The 17,535-nt window shown below is 40.8% G+C and overlaps 1 protein-coding gene across 1 annotated transcript in view; it reads right to left on the bottom strand.

The window, feature by feature from the left end:
- Window positions 1–15,307, bottom strand: part of LOC308280247 (NACHT, LRR and PYD domains-containing protein 3-like) — a 30,898-nt gene extending 15,591 nt beyond the window's left edge. The window contains exons 1-3 of the mRNA XM_080720508.1: window positions 15,175–15,307; window positions 10,760–11,056; window positions 8,171–8,449 (exon numbers count right to left, since the gene is read on the bottom strand). Of these exons, the coding sequence (XP_080576634.1) occupies window positions 8,171–8,449; window positions 10,760–11,056; window positions 15,175–15,301 (703 nt within the window). The 5' untranslated portion in view covers window positions 15,302–15,307. The remainder of the gene's footprint in view (window positions 1–8,170; window positions 8,450–10,759; window positions 11,057–15,174) is intronic.
- Between the last annotated feature and the right edge of the window lie 2,228 nt (window positions 15,308–17,535).

Below are 17,535 nucleotides of genomic sequence, written 5' to 3'. Positions count from 1 at the left end.
CACACACACACACACACACACACACACACACACACACACAATATACAAGTCAGCAATTTCCATGAACACATGAGAAGCAGTTCTCTGGGTGTGATGCTAAATTAGAGCTCTGCATCCAACAGAATACAAGTGTAGAAAGACACAGAATAAATAATGTTCCTCATGAAGAAATGTCCTTATAACAGGCCAGGCTCCATGTGGGGGTTTTAGCACTTAGCAATATGTCTTCAATTATCTGCATTTATGATCAAACAAAATATTGAATGAAGCAAATTAAAATCTGTTCAGGGTGTTCATAAACCAAAAGTTCTTTTTTTCTTTTTTAGTGGAATATCCCTTTATATTTTCTTGTTGGTTTTGCAATGTGAGGAGAGTCGAGACAACCCAGATGTTGACAGTGAACTGTGAGATATACCAGTCACTGAAACGTCACTTCAGTTCACACAACTTTATAACTCTGTTTTCATTACGGGTCGATATTTATTAAGCCTCTCATAGTAAAGAAATCAGTCCTAATAATGTGATCCTACTTTTAGACACAGAAGGATGAGCATGTTGTCATTATTCATGGAGCTCAGGGGTCATCAACAAAGATGTCTCCTTGTCCGTGGCGAATTTGAGATTTTCTGTTTTACCCACCATCATAATGCTCATATTTTAATCATAATATCCAATTAGTGAATGTCAAGTCTCCAGGATTTCATAAGAATATGACACTGATTTACTACGACACTATGGCACATTTACTATGAACTGGTTCAAGTGGTACGCGTTTTAAGCAGGTCGGGAGTGGCTTATTGTCGGTATCAGCCGGTAACACGCAGGAGTCTGTCCCCGTTAGATGGATTGCTGAGATGGAGCGCCACACCTACTATCAGCTCCCAGTACTTGCCGCACGACTTGCCACACCCAAAGTCGTGCTACTCATACACTGAGTTGGCGGTGCGAACCCATGACCTTGTAGTCCAAAAGCGAGAGCTCTACCGACTGAGTTAACCAGACACAAAGTGCAAGGACCCTCATAACTCTGAGAGTGTACAAATGGTTCCTTTTGAACACTCTGAGTTACAGACCTGTTATGGTCATTCAGGGCTAGCTCACGATGTGACGTGTCGTGAGCTAGTAGATCTGCTATTTTCGCACGACACCATTGTGTGACGAAGTGTAAAGTAAAGCACATTGTTAATTGTTTTTTTAATATAATAACGTTTCTCGATTAATGCAAGCTTTCTCGCTTGGATCAGCGGGGCCGGGGATCGTGCCCCCCCCCCCCCCCCCCCCCGATGGGAAAACACGCTTGCTCTGTGAGTAAACGCCGGGCGATATTATACAAAGATGACCACAATCCAGCTCTTGCCTCCCACGAGCGCATGCACGAACAAGCCCACGCGCGATCATTTCATGGGTTATGTATATCCACTTGGCTTGAACCCTAATATCCCCATCTTCTGAGGAGGGCTTTAGTACAGATAGGGCGGTTTGCACCAACGCTACTACCAGAGGTAAGAATCCAAGTAGAATCCCAGTGGTACTCAACTTGTGGGTCGGGATCGACCCACAGGGCGTCCCCACATTATTTTGTGGGGGTCGCCATGATTAACTTAACGTGCAACATTGTTTTCTCACTCAACAGTAAACAAACCAACATAAAGTTTAAGTGCATATCTGCACATTTCTAAAGTGACAATTTAAGGACTTTGTAATAGCTCTAAAATGACAAATTAAACATTGGCTAAATTGTCAAATATAAGAGTCAGACATTGTGAAAATAGCAGATCTACATGCTCACATGTATCTGCTATTTTCACGGTAGAACCGTGTCATACAAAATGTTGCCTGAACTCTTAGTGCTCGTATAGGGTGGGGGGTCCCCAGTTAAAATATGAATATTTGATCTGATGAGAGTTTTAAATGTTTGATAAATACACTGATCACAGTGCTGTCAAACAAGTCTATGGAGCTATCTATGACATCTATTAAGATTTCATTTGCAACACAATTTTGATACAATATGTAGTGGAGGTCCTGCTTCATCTCCCTTAGCTAAGGGGTCCTTGACTTGAAAACGTCTTCTTGCCTGCAGTGCCTTCCTGGCAAACAACCAGTAGCCACAAATCACAATATAAAAATAGAAATTATTGCCCAGGATATTTCATCAGCTGCTATAGTAACAACAACAACAATACTAATTATAATAATTATAATTAATTAAATATATGTTTAAAATGGGACGTTGGTTTGTCTGGAGCATAGTCTGTGGGGATGCGGCGCCCTGCGGGCTCTTGACACCAAGCCGAAATTCACACGTATGCCTTTGTTTGAGCGCTCGATATGGCTTCAGCTCCCCGCGGCGTGGACAAAACTTGGCGCCTCTGGTCTGGAGCCCTGCAGCAGTGTTCACTGTTCAGCCTGTAGGTTAGCTGCACTTGATCAACCATTCCAGCCCAAGGACCGCAGGTAAAAAATAGACCGTAGAAACCCGGGAAAAACATGGAAAAACCAGAGAGAAAAAAAAAAAAAAATCTCACTCCTAACTTTTTCTGAAACTTGGCAGCCCTGTGGGCTCAAATACTATTGTGATTTTATGTCTGCTGATTAAAGTCAATCTGTCAATGTATTGCGAATTGCGTAGGCCTGCTCTACCTATGGGGGTTTTTGCTTAGTGCTGCCTGATTTTGCTTAGCATGATGCTAAAGCCAAATCTAAGGTGGATCCAAGAGCAGAGCCATTAACGTCAGGGTTAACTGTATTCCATTTGTTGCAATGCAGTAAATGGTCAAATCTTTTTTTTTCATAACTCATAACTCCTACTCACCTTTCCAATTTAATAGATGTGCAAAAGGACGTTATCTATTAAATAATTATTATTATTATAAATTAATTGGAGGTTCAACTCCAGACAAAGTCAAATCACAAACTGCAAAAATAAAGTTCTCACACTCACCTTCTTCAGGATCATGCCCAGGCACACGCTCAGACCCACGTGAAGAAAACCTCTTCTTTATACGATCTGAGATGGAATTCAAACAGTGATAACATAACAGTGATATTAGATTTAATGTGCAATCATGTGCATTTACACACACAGGCATGCACGCACATGCACATGCAAACGCACGCACGTATGCACGCACGCGCGCGCGCGCGCGCGTACACACACACACACACACACACACACACACACACACACACACACACACACACACACACACACACACACACACACACACACACACACACACACACACACACACACACACAGCATGTAGCTGCTGAGCAGAAACCATGCTGTACAGTGTGACTTAAAGTGTTAGTTCAGCTATTTTTTACATGAAGCTGTGTGAAATACTTGCCATTAAAATAGTGGTTACAAATGTATTAATTGATTACCAGAGTCCCGTGGTCAGAGTTCTGGTCAGTTTTAGATGAATATTAAGTATTTCCAATGGGGTGGGGGCCATTTGGCGTGGCCCAATCATTGAAAATAGATTAATCCACAAAACTAGCGTCATTTGTATTGTTGGCCTATTTCTACCATACAGAGCGAGGTTTCGTTCTGATCAGCTGACGGCAAAGCACCAGTTTTGGGGAAATACGTTGCAGCGGCGTAGTGATACTGGACACAAAAAATAGTACCATGAGACAGAGGGGTCAAAGTTGAACGAAAGTTGGTCTATTTGGTTGAAATAGGTCAACATTACAAATGACGCTAGTTTTGTGGATTCATCTATTTTTAATGATTGGGCCATGAGCCCCTGCCAAATTACCGGAACTACTTTATATTCATCTAAAACTGACCAAAACTCTGACCACGGGACTCTGGTAATGAATTAATACATTTGTAACCACTATTTTAATGGTGTATTTCTAAGTATTTCACACAGCTTCATGTAAAAAATAGCTAAACTAACACTTTAAAACCGGTAGAGAAACTCACCACGATATTTCACAGCCAGCATCAAAACCACTGCAAGGACGACAGCAACGAAAATGCCTCCAACAACCCCTCCCACAGATACAGGTTCAGGTTCTTAGGAGACAAAATAAACACTTACATTACTGGGTATAATTTATAAATGAATAAACATTCTGCATTTTGACAATGTTATTTGTCTAAATATTGGGGGAAATAACTCATAACCTTAAACACCCTCAGGCAAGTACAATATAATCTAGTAGAGTAGAACTTGCTTTGTTGTCCTGTATTTCTTGGCAGGTCTAACTACTCTGCCAGCTGAGTGAACATGGATAAAAAGCAAGTAACGTTACGTTAGCCACAAGAACACAAGATCATTTTAGAAAGAATGGTGATGACAAACTTAAGTGTGAGTTCGGATTGCATTCACCCCCTCTCCCCCTCTCCCTCTTTCCTTCTGCATCTCTCTCTCTCTCTCTCTCTCTCTCTCTCTCTCTCTCTCTCTCCTGTATATTAGGCCACAACATATTACACAGATTACAACACAATGTAGGCTATGATGGTGATGAAATTGTCAAGTTTAATCATGTACTGCTGCAGCCACAATGGGGAGGCATCAAATACATAGAGATGATAATGAATTAATCTTATATATTCAGTGTTGCTGTCAGGAAATGAAAGAGTGTCGCCCAAAATTCGTGAAAATAGCAGATCTAAAAGCTCACGTGCCACAATGAATTTATTATTTATTTTTATTGCATTTATAATAATAAAAAAGCTATGGTTTTGGACATACCAGGTTTCCTTTTCCAACCAACACCTCACACACACACACACACACACACACACACACACACACACACACACACACACACACACACACACACACACACACACACACACACACACACACACACACACACACACACACATACAGTATGCATTAATTAAAGTTTCTTCTTTTATTGAGAGAGCACAGGAAACAACCAGAATTACCAACACATGTTTATCAAAGTGTCTTCTAGATGATTGTTTCCCAACCTTTCTTTCTGCCAGGGCACACAAAGCCAAAAGATCCCAGGGCACACCTAGATATACGGCGTGTGTGTGGCTATTTTGAAAATTATATTATTTTACAATTTGGCCAATGTTTTACCAGTTTTTGATTGTGTTTTTGATTACTTTCAATGAAGTAATGGTCTTTTTTATATTATTTCTTGAGGTATTAAAAAGGTTTTAAAAGTGCAGCGCGCGCGCGAAAATTGGCGGTTTTTCGCGGTTTTGATCGCGTTTTTATCGCATTTTATTCGGGTTTCCGCGTTTTTTTTTGTTGCTAAAACACTACACTTTCCCTTTGCCCCTTTCCACATGCACCAGCCAGCAAGATAGTCAGACAGCGAGGTAGGAGAGATTACAAAACAGCAGCATTACAAGTCTATCCGTGACACGCAAGGCAGCTGGCTAACGCAACTCAGCCCTTATCGCCACTAAAGCAGCAACCTGGCTCCATATCGCACAACACAAGTTACAACTGACAGTGCAAGAATGTTTATTTACCTGTTCGCTGTTGCCGCAGTCCCGTTTGACGCTTTTTCTTTTTCTTTTTCTTTTTCTCATATCCAGAAAGATAAACGTGCATTGTCAAAGCGAAAGTAAACACACACACTAGCCTCTGAAAGGGGGGCGGGGCGGAAACTCCCAAAGAGTTCTTCTGGAGTCAAGAAATGTTGTCTGCTTTTTCTTTTTGGCCAATGGGACAACGGCAAAGAGCCGTGAGAGCCAATCAGGGACAAGAGTAAGTCTGGCTATGCGAGGTTTATCAGAGATGTCTCATTCAGATGGCAGTAGCCTCTGCCTAAAACCGCCACTGATGAGAGCCAGAGAGCGCAGGGGAGGGAAAAAAAACAAAAACAAAAAACACTTGGGAAAAAAAGAGACCCCATAGGGGTTTTTGACTATGGGGTCCCAGACTTTATCTATGGGGGCTAAGACCCCCACATAACTCGAACCCTGCCGTTAACCAACTTGGGGGCCAAACTCGTTCAGTAACGAGATACGGCCACTGGAGGTCGCTGTGCCAAAACTAAGTTGTCTCGTCCCTCAACGAGACAAAGGGTTAACTTGGTCACGTGCAGCTGCATCCGTCCTGTGTACCCTGTGAAAGACCCTGGTCCATACGTCATACCGTGGCTTACACAGAAACAAAATGAAGGATCTAGGCTGCATACACTTCCATTCTAGGCTGAAACATAAAAACAGCTTTATCTATGAATAAGGTGCAAAGAACGCCAGGGAAGCAGAGATCTGCCTGTTTTTACGGTGACACTTTACCGCGATGGTCGGCCCCGGTTTGGATTTTAGTTTCGTGAGCGTTTGTAAACAAATGGATTGTCTTCCTCAATCGTCAGTGGACACTCACGTGCACAGTGCACACGCAAGAAGCTTCACTAAAGCGTAAGTGAACGACGGCAGCAGCAACAGCTAGAAATGTTAGAAACCTTGGCTTCCCATGTGTTAAGGAAATGAGTTCAAAAGTGAGATATTTTACCCATTTAAAAAAAGGAAAATACACATTTTTTGTCATACCCTATTTGTATTTACACATTAAAAAAAACAATACAACAAGGAACAAGAAGAATACAAATGTTTTCTACTATAACAGTAGTACGGTAGGATTGACACACGTGATCTTACTGCCAATTAAAAATGCCCTCGAGTGGCATTAGTGCCAGCCCTCTCCATAGACTTCCATGTAATTTGTAGTGCACCGATCATGCACGCCCATGCACAGATCATGCACCATGTTTGTGCAGGCTGTTCACAGCTTTCAAACAAAAAAAAAAGATTGGAAATCCGTTCAGGCATTCTTGAGATAATAGCCATTATGTTTTACATGTTATGTAAACAAAGATGGCTGCCCTGTATAAAGATGGGGTTGTATGGGGGTGGAACATGCAAAATCGCGATTGAAATCATGTTTACTAGATTTAATGGGGTCCAAAAATAAAATTAAAAAAATAAATAAAAAAAATAAAAAAAAAAATGTTTTTTTTCTAAGTAAAAGTCGCCCAAAGTCGCTTGGCAGGGAAGCCCATAGTGAGAAAGTTGCTCTAAAAGTCGCCTGGCACTGTATGAGTTAATGTAACACGTGGCTGCCGCATAACAGCAGCAGCGCAGGCCCTAGAACAGATTAACTCCAAATGTGGAAACATGTTAATGTAATAGTAAAATTAATAGTAAATACTTGTACAAACTGACTTCCAGTTCACACATGAAGACATGCAACATCTGCAGTGCAGTGCGTCTGTCAGGCATACTGTAGCATACTCTGTGTAAAAAGTTGTCTGATTTAACGTTCCACTCCTCATCAACACGTAACACTAGCAAGTTGTGTTTTAAAGGAGTAGTTCGCCCTCAAAATGATTACTCTCACTGTGGAGACTTGAATTCGATAATATTTTTTGTTTTTTGTTCCATTCTTAAGACAGTAATTTGATTACAATGAATTTAGCCCCATTGGTTCCGGATGAGGACCCAAAAACATTTGGGTCCCCATCCGGAATCAATGGGGGTACATTTACTATGATAATTTTTTTTGTCTTAGGAATGCGACAAAAGACGAAAAATATTATTGAACTCAAGTCTCCATGGTGAGAGTAATCAATAGAAAAAAAAGTAAATTTGGAGGTGAACTACTCCTTTAAAGTTTAAGCTCTTCTTTTCTCTTTAAAATGGGTTTCAATCCGACAGGTGACAGGGTACTGTTTTGGAAAATCGCTGTTTGTTTCTGTTTCTTGATGAACAAGCTCATCTCTCTGTCAACATGAGTTGCAGAATGATGTTACACAGAAATTGGTGACCGAATCACTGATAGTTTCATGGGTGATGTAACACAGAAATTGGTGACCAGGGCTTTTGGTGTGACACGCGGGTTGATTTTATTATTATTATATATATATTTTTTTTTCAACCGTCACCATTACCCGTTAGTGTTTACCGGTAACCAATTACTTAACGGTTAAATGGTAACGGTTAACTGTTGGCTATCCTCCCTAGTGACTTCACAAGGGAACACCAGAGCATCTCAAAGGGTAAACCAAAGGTCCGTGGCACAGTGGTTGGTAAACACTGTTCTAAAGTTTGCTTCACTCAGACACATTTTTGTGTTAGGATCCAAAATAATAGTTAAAATATCTGGGTTGACCCTATAACACAGTGGATCCATTTCTACACATTATGGAGTAAACTACATACCTTTATAAAACGTGTTGTTTGTGGCACCACTCTGCTCCACACTGACTGGGGTCTTCATTTCACAAAAGAACTCTTTGACCTTCTTCCCTTCCTCATCGTTGGTGATGTTCAGCTGTGTAGAGTTGGGTCCAGAGTCAGACACCATCCATTCCCCTGCATCTTTCCTCCAGCGATAGGTGACAGGACCTGGAACTCTGCTCTTCCCTACACATTCCAGTGTGCAGCTGGTAGAGCTAGGTGTACAAGTACCCAAGATAGCCACTTGTGGTTTTGGGTTCTCTGTAGGGGAAAAAAAAGAATGAACACAGCTCAGAAGAATTACTGGTGATGTTGTCTCCATTAGAATATGTTGATGCTTCCCAATGCATTTGCTATGGAAGCAGTGTAAACAAAAATCATAATTTGTGTCTGCTGTACAAAAATATAATGAATATATATATATTTAAGAAAAGCAGCATTTCTAATGTAAAGGATTGTGGGATTGACTGTGGAGTGGAGCAGGCCAGGAGTGTGTGGAAAGGTTTAGATCTTCTAAATGTTATGCAAATGAGAAGCTAATTTCAAGTGGAAGTCAATCAGATTGATTGAGACAGGGCAGCAACCATTAAGTGACACACAGCACTCCCATAAAGGAGACAAAGTTTATCATGGATCATATTGGGTGTCCAGAGTTGAATGGATAGGAAGGAGTTGACATTATAATTGTCCTGGATGCACTTTGACTAGAGAAAATAATGTTAAAAAAGAAAAGAAAAAAGATCAAACAAACAAACAAACATCTAATTTCAAAGGATTTCCCTGTGTTACTTGACGATGTATATGAAAGTTAGAGATGTATCTAAGATAGAGCTGTCTGTCGTCTGCAGCTGGAGATCAGCACAAGCAGCTCAAGGCTTTCTTTTCAATTAGGTATTTTTTTTTGTTGTAGATTAATGTGGACAAGTTACATAGAGAAAAGATCATGTATATTTACTACAGCAGAGTATGATAATGACTTAGCCTGCTTTCAGACTCAGTCCGCTCAGAGAGTGGGTGGGTCTATGGGCTGGAGCCAGGCAAATAATGACTTGTCATGTCGGCATGCCGGTGAAAATATCTGATCTACTATCTACAGTATGATCTTATACAATGTGACATGTTGTGAGCTTGTAAAGCGTCTTTTACTGTCACCAGCTCTGCTAAATCAACCTATAATGTACCTGATTATGTGTGCTGTGTTTATGCAGCATAATGCCAATGCAATTACCTAACCATTATACTGTATTTATATTTCCTCACAAGGACAAGCAAGCAGAAATGTTACTAAAAAAAGAAAAGAAAAAGAAACTCATACATTTCACCCTCCTGCAATCAAATGAGGTATATTGAGTTATATTTGTTTTTACCATGACCATGATACAGTAAACACCTAAATTGCAACATCATTATTGTAAAATTAATCTTTTAATGAAAATGTTCTTTATATAAATGTATAGTAGTTAGTTAATTTTGAATAAAATCTAGATAATCTCCAGGTTTGCTTCAGAATATGTATGACACTTATTTATTATACGTCCAACTAGTCCAACTAGTACTAGTGGTTCTCAAATGTTTTATTTGCAAGGACCCCCTTAACTCAGAGTGTACAAATGGAACCTAATGGACCCGTAGGTTACAGACCAGTTATGGTCATTAAGGGCTTTCTCTCTTTATGTGTTTCTGGTAATATTATTGTCCACTCATGTTGTATGTCCATGGCAAAAAATAAATATTGACCAAAATGTCCACCACAAGCCAACATGGCATTGACCCCTGATGGTGAATATGATTCAATCTGCTTACATGTATCATTCTGATGATGTGTTAAACACATTGTGAAAACTAAAATGAATCATGATACCTGTTCTTCTTATACGAATCTTTTCAGAGAAAGGTTTTACTTTAGGAGGTTTATGGTTTTAATGACTGTTGACAGCTATACAGAGTGAATACAGGAACGGTTGGCACCAACACCTACTCGGCCCCAGTCAAATCCGGAGGAAAGGAAATTCATCTAAGGTATTTGAAAAATAGCCGATCTACAAGCTCACAATCCGTTTTATGGAATGTTATATGGCAGGGCAACGCTGCCCTACAAAGCCAAAGTGCAGTAACTGTGACTTTGAATGATAAAGTGTTTCAACTTGTCAGCCAAATACGATATGGGCATATACTGTAAGTGATATAACATTAATTGTATATCTGTTCTTGAGGTAATTGCTTATCCCCCCCAAATCAGGAAGGTTAATTTGACCTTTGGGAAATGTACAGTAGTTACTGCACACGATTTACAGAAACATAGTATAAGAAGAAGAAGAAGAAAACAAGACTGCAGAGTGAGCTGGTTACAGTACCTACAGAGTAAAATTGACACAAAAAAAAGGTTTTACTATTTAAGGTCAAATAGTTGAACTGACACAGCACTGATTATGTTCTGCATCACAGTAAGAAGTAAGAGGGATTAACTCACAACCATTCAAATAAAATATTTGTGCATTTTAAACATATATATATCTAAAAAAAAAAAAAAAAAAAAACATTCATCCTTCACAGGACACAATTCATACTTACTGATCACATTAACATTGTAAGTCTTGCGCTGCAGTCGACCGTTCACCTCCACAGAATATTCTCCGCTGTCTTCTCTGGTCATGTTGTTGACGACCAACCTTCCAGTGTCTTTATTCAACTCTGTACGGTTTCTATATGTAAGGTAGTAATCCACATCAGGACCGAGGACCTCATCCCATTCTGCTGCCTTATTGGGGCCATGTTTCCACAGGATGCCAGTGATGGGTTCGGTAACAGAGCTGGTATCTGGAAGCAATTCAAGGACTCCTCCCAGTTGTATGTTCACATCTTGTTGGTCTGTGTAGAGAAAATCATTTCAGTCAAGTTAAACAGCAAAAGCAGTCAGTATATGAGATACAGAAGAATGAGGGCTTTAGTAACACAAAACATGTCACTGACTACAGTCTACAGCAGCAGACTAAAACTAAACTAACAGTTAACTGTAACTGTAAAAGAAACCATATTACTAAAGAAAACACAGTTTGATGTAGCACAAACTAATGCAGGGTTGAGATTATTACAACTGATTTATGCTTAGTGTCTACATGGAACCATGAAATGCTAGAGATGCAAACAAGCCAATGAAGCCATTACAGGAATACATTAATGATTTCTCTCAGTGTTGTGTCTGGTGCATGACCCAATTAAAACTAGAAACACTTTAAAATATGCATAGTCTGAACAAGATCTCTGTCCATGGAAACATGTGTTTTATATTGAATAATGTGGAATGTATATGGACCAGAGCTTGATACGTATGTGCCCCCAATTCCTGGTAATATATAATGTTATCTATCTATAAATGCGAGAAGTCTCTGCGTGTGTGTGTGTCTGTCTGTGTGTCTGTAATCCGCGTATCTCGACCCACCGGCTTCAGATTCTGCACGCGCGTTCCCCGCCGCGGCACGGAGTGCAGTGCCGGGCCTCGACCCGACCCGACACGCGGTTTTCCCGAACCGGCGCGAAACGTTCGGAATCTCCTTATGCGGGCTGATTGTTGACATCAGGCTGTTCCGGAGGAAATCGGCGCAAGCGCTGACTCATTGTGACATCACTTCATAAAAGGCTCTGACATCACGTACGTACATGAGTCAACAAAAAATCTCTGTGAGTGTGTATGTATGTATGTAATCCGCGTATCTCGAGCACCGTTCGTCCCACCGGCACGCGCGTTCTCCATATATGGGAATAAAATGAATGCCCGTATGCGGAGCTGGGGTTTGCATTAAAGGGTGGGGCATTCATGGGGTTTGCATTAAAGGGTGGGGCATTCATTCCCTATTTCAAATTCGGCACGCGCGTTCCCCACCGCAGCAGGTAGTGCAGTGCTCGGCCTCGACCCGACCCGATACACGATTTTCTGGAACCAGCACGAAAGGTTCGGATTCTGATGTCTGACATCAGGATTTTCCGGAACTGGCACTGTGTCTGCATAGATCTCCATATATGGGCATAAAATGGATGCAGACAGACAGATACAGATATCTCCATATATGGGCATAAATGGACACAGGCAAACAGATGGTCAAAGATCTCCATATATGGGCATAAAGTGGACGCAGACAGACAGATACAGATATCTCCATATATGGGCATAAATGGACACAGGCAAACAGATGGTCAAAACGGGTCCTATGACAACAGGTATAATGGGGTTTGCATTAAGTTTGTCTCCTCCTCCATCTGTTTGTCTGTGTCCCTTTATTCCCATTATGGAGATCTCTGTATCTGTCTGTGCCTCCGACTGTGTTGCAGACACAGTGCCGGTTCCCCCTTTAATGCAAACCCCATTATACCTGTTGTCATAGGACCCGTTTTGACCATCTGTTTGAAAAACCGACAGAGATCTCATATATGGGCATAAAATGGACGCAGATAAACAGATATCTCCATATATGGCATATATGGGCATACAATGGACGCAGAATCACAAAGATCTCCATATACAGGCATAAAAGGGACACAGACAGACAGATACAGAGATCTCCATATATGGGCATAAAATGGACGCAGATAGACAGATATCTCCATATATGGGCATATATGGGCATAAAATGGACCCAGAACTATAACTGCAGTGATCTCCATATATGGACATAAAATGGACGCCGACAGACAGACAGATACAGATATCTCCATACATGGGCATAAATGGACACAGGCAGACAGATGGTCAAAACGGGTCCTATGAAAACAGGTATAATGGGGTTTGCATTAAAGGGCGGGGCATTCATTCCCTATTTACATTGTTCCGAGTTGGCCAGGTCGCCGACTAGACGCTAATATTAATTATTGCGACCGAAGGTCGCAGTTTACAATGACCAACATCACAGCTTTTATGCCCATATATGGAGTTCCCTGATGTCATCAATATTAATGATGCCCTGTTAGAGAGATCCCTGTGATGCCAGGGGGAACAAATCCCTTTTATGCCCATATATGGAGATATGGAGATCCCTGTGGTGCCAAGGGGACAAATCCCTTTTATGCCCATATGGAGATCCCTAATGTCCACATCACTGATGTCCACATCACTGTGGCGTGACGGGTCGCTTGTCGCCCTGAGGCGTTTTACTAGTAGACTACTATACACTACATCGTACTACAGTCTACAGTGTCACACACAAATAGCCAAGACAAGTGCGAATTATAACTAGACAGACGCAATTGGAAATTGCAAGTGTGGTTGCTGACGTGACTAGATTCTGCAGCAAGCTATAGCCTACTGTCTGAGTCTGTCATGTTAGTGGCATGGTGCATAGTTTTGCTGAGGTTAGGGTTAGGTTTAGGCATAATTTTACTGAGGTTAGGGTTAGGTTTAGGCATAGTTTTACTGAGGTTAGGGTTAGGTTTAGGCATAGTTTTACTGAGGTTAGGGTTAGGTTTAGGCATAGGCCTAGCCCTGAATACGCCTCAACCTGAGGAGCAGTGGGGAATCCGACCCTCAACGGTTTGAGCTAGGAACGTCAGATTTAAAAAATAAAGTGCTTACCCAAGCCAACTTTGACAACGATTTGACGCCGTGCAATGTTCATTACACGCCGCTCGCGGATTGTTGAATAAAAAGCATTTTTATCCGAAAAGGAACACGCAACTGTTTTTGCCATGTTTTAAGGCCGTGTAGACTTTTCAGAAGTTAATTTAATGATTTCCTTTATCGTCATCTTCCGCTAATGCACGCAACTGTTTTCGCCATTTTCTCATAAGCTCGCGACCCTCCTTGCCCATCGGCCCCCACCTTTGCGCTTAGGTTCACCGGGAAATACTCGGTCCGTCGGTCGCGCATATTTGTCAGCCTTCTGATTGGTCCCTGAGACTCCCTGACTGGCCAACCAGAAAAAACATTCACTTTTTGCTATCGGGGGTGGAGTTTGTGCAGTGGAGAATGTTGAATGTGGCTTTCAACAACTGTCCGCTCTGCGCGACACGGCATTCGCCCGGTACGGCCGCGGTAGGTGATAGCGATCACGCTCATCATAATGAATAAGCTTCAACAAACTAGTTAAAATGGACCTTATCAATGGTCTAACTAGTTACGATTGGGTACATATATTTTAAATGGGCAGAATTACGAAAAGCCAGCCTATTATGTGAGGAGAACAGATTATAGTTCTCCTCTTCCTACCCAAGATGCAATGCGCTTTCTATTTCTATTTCTATTCTCTCTCTGATCCAGAGGATTAAACTAATTAAAACATATATTTTCGGGGGAAAACTACTGTTTTGCTATGTAATTACTGTACCTTTTTCTTCCCTTTTTATTAATATCACGTAGATGTGTTTCTTTGGTACTTTATATAGCTGTAATGAGGCTATGAAAAAAATAAAAATCCCATTCACTGCCACTATAAAAGAATCTGCAATGGGTGATTCTGTCCCACTGGGATTAAACAAATTAAAACATATATTTTCGGGGAAACCCCCTGTTTTGCAATGTAACTACTGTACCTTTGTCTTCCCTTTTTATTAATATCACCTAGATGTTTTTCCTTTGGTACTTTATATAGCTGTAATGAGGCTATGAAAAAATAAAAAATCCCATTCACTGCCACTATAAAAACAATCTGCCCAGGGAAAATGTCCCAGCCTAGTAACAGGGCAGAATGGGGCGGGATTTGCCCTAGTGAATTTTCACCGAGGTAGCTCCACTCCCAAATGTTTTCCCACCAATTTCCAATTGCATCTGATTCAAGGTAAAAACCCGTTCACAAATAAAGTGTATCTAGAATAAATAAAGTTTCCCCAGGACTATGTGTTGTTGCCCTGTTGGGAAACCACACTAATAAATCAATCCAGATGTTTCGGATGGTTTCTGCCTGACGTAAGTTTACAGCACAGTCCTCCTGCCGGGTAGATGAATAACCTCTCCCTTCGCTGTATTTCAGAAAGGAGCAAATAATCGTAAAAAACTTTACCTGGGGGGGCTGTGACAGAAGCGCTGTAACAGTTGATCCATAACATGTAGAGATAAATCACCATCCATGACTTTAGAGTCCACAGAGTGACTTGGATGTAAGAATGTGAGACAAAGCGACCCGCCATCTTGTCTTTTCCTGCTACGCCCTGAACTGAAGAGTTACGATTAAACTTTGTTGTTTACTGGAATGATACTGAATTTCCGATCGAGCGTCACAGCGAGAGCGAGCGACTAGACCGGGATGCTGGTTTGTGGGTTTACAGCGACATCTACTGGAACAACAATGTAATAGCCTAATAGGTCATTCGGCGGCTGTATGAATGCACGGATGAAACATTGATTGATTGAATATTTTATTAGAATACTCAATCTACAAGAAGTCTACAGAGAATGAATAACTAAACTGATTTGGTCAACGTTGGCCTTTTATCTTATTGTATGGTTGATCAATACAGCATGGCATTGTGGACAAAATCTAACAAATGATAACAAAATATTCTAAGTCTTGGGTGGGCTAAATCTCAAATCAAATGGTGGTCCGTGGCTCAAATGCCCAATACATAATGGACCTTGATATGAAAAGGATTGAAACCCACAGATCTAGAGGTTGGTAAGTGGTAACCCTATAATAACCCTGAAAAGTCACCTCTTCAGACTCACCTCCACTCCTTTCTCCTTGTAGGCTATCACTAACATGTACCTCACCAGTAGTCTACAACAGTATTAGCACTAAACAGCTAAAGAGCCTGGTGATCCAGACATAGGCCCAGCATGAGGATGCCATTTTATTCTCTTTGCTCTTATGCCTTTTGCACTCTTTTCTCTAAATCTTTCTTTCTATACTATTTTATTATGATTATTACTAGCTTTTTACGTTTCACCTTGAACCAGCAGTTTGAGCAGCACCTCAAGGTGAACTGTGGTATATCGACCTTAGGGTCTAAACACTAAATGAGGAGAAAACTGAAGATATGCAAATATGGTAGATATTTGGACCAATGTTTTCTGCAAGACACTTGATTATAGTCTGTCTGTCTGTCTGTCTGTCTGTCTGTCTGTCTGTCTGTCTGTCTGTCTGCCTCCTTGTCTGTCTTCTAGCTATTTTGAAGTTGACCAACAATGAAATTAACACTGCAGACAGAGACAAGTTTGATATATAAAAAAACTTTTTTTTAATTATCATTGATCATCTTCATTCAAATAAACCTCTCAGTCGAAAAAAATAATAAAAGAAAACAGACACTCCATTGGACACACAACAGTAGCATACCAAATATAAAGACAAGAAACAATTAAGGCAGATCCTTTTACATAAAAAAATACTTGACTGTTCCACAGATGTAACTGGTGGACAAAATGAAAAAGGCACAAGGTATATAAAAAGATATTCCCATGCAGGCACATTAGGGCGGAACGGGTGGGGTTGGTCTCAAAATCGGTTCGGAGAGGCTCCCTCATCTACAGCAGTGGTTCTCAACCTGTGGGTCCCCCCACGTGATTGGGGGGGGGGGGGGGGGTCCTCAGATGACACTGAAGTGACCATTTAAGGACTTTTAAGAGCTTTTTAAATACCTCAAAAGAAAGAAAGAAAAGCAATACAACCCTTACGACATTAAAATTGATAAATAAACTATGCTATATAAAAACTGGTCAAGCGTGGACCAAATTGTCAAACGAAATAAGAAAGAGGCAAAAATTGTGAAAATAGCCATTTTCACAATAGGTTATCTGGGGAACTGAGTCAAACTGAAAGTACTGCCTCGACTACCTACAATTCCAAGTGCTTGTCAAGGTGGGGTGTGTGTGTGTGTGTGTGTGTATGTGTGTGTATGTGTGTGTGTGTGTATGTGGGGGGGGGGGGGGGGGGGTGTCACATCCTGAAAAGGTTGAGAACCACTGTTCTACAGAAAACGTTGCAATAGGCTCAGTGTTGAGATATGTACTGCATTGTGTGTGTGAAGAGAACACAGCTTGGTGGGGGGAGGCTAATAGAACAAAGAAAAGAAAAAGAAAACACAAAGGAAAGAAAATAAATGGCATATTGTATTAGTCAATATAGCGCCTTACATACATTTGCAGGGTTGTGATTTGTAAAAAAAAATATGGGGGAGTGTTTTTTTAATATTAACTATTATTCTTCTTTGTATGTGGAATTGTGGACAATCTACAAAGTCACAACGCAACTCACATTGCGACGCATTCACTTTGCAGATTGCCTCTATTTTTCCTTTTTGATTCATTATGACAAATTGACACATTTTGTAAAATGTAGGCTACCCCAAATACCAGGGTTAACGTGATTAACATGTGTTTTCGTTATTAATGAGATTCTATCCAACATAAATAATCATATCGGTTG

This window comes from Nannobrachium achirus, assembly GCF_963921795.1.
Source record: "Nannobrachium achirus genome assembly, chromosome: 24".
NCBI classification, from domain to species: Eukaryota; Metazoa; Chordata; class Actinopteri; order Myctophiformes; family Myctophidae; genus Nannobrachium; species Nannobrachium achirus.
Note: the sequence above shows the minus strand (reverse complement) of the source record. Positions and strands in the feature narration are given on the sequence as shown.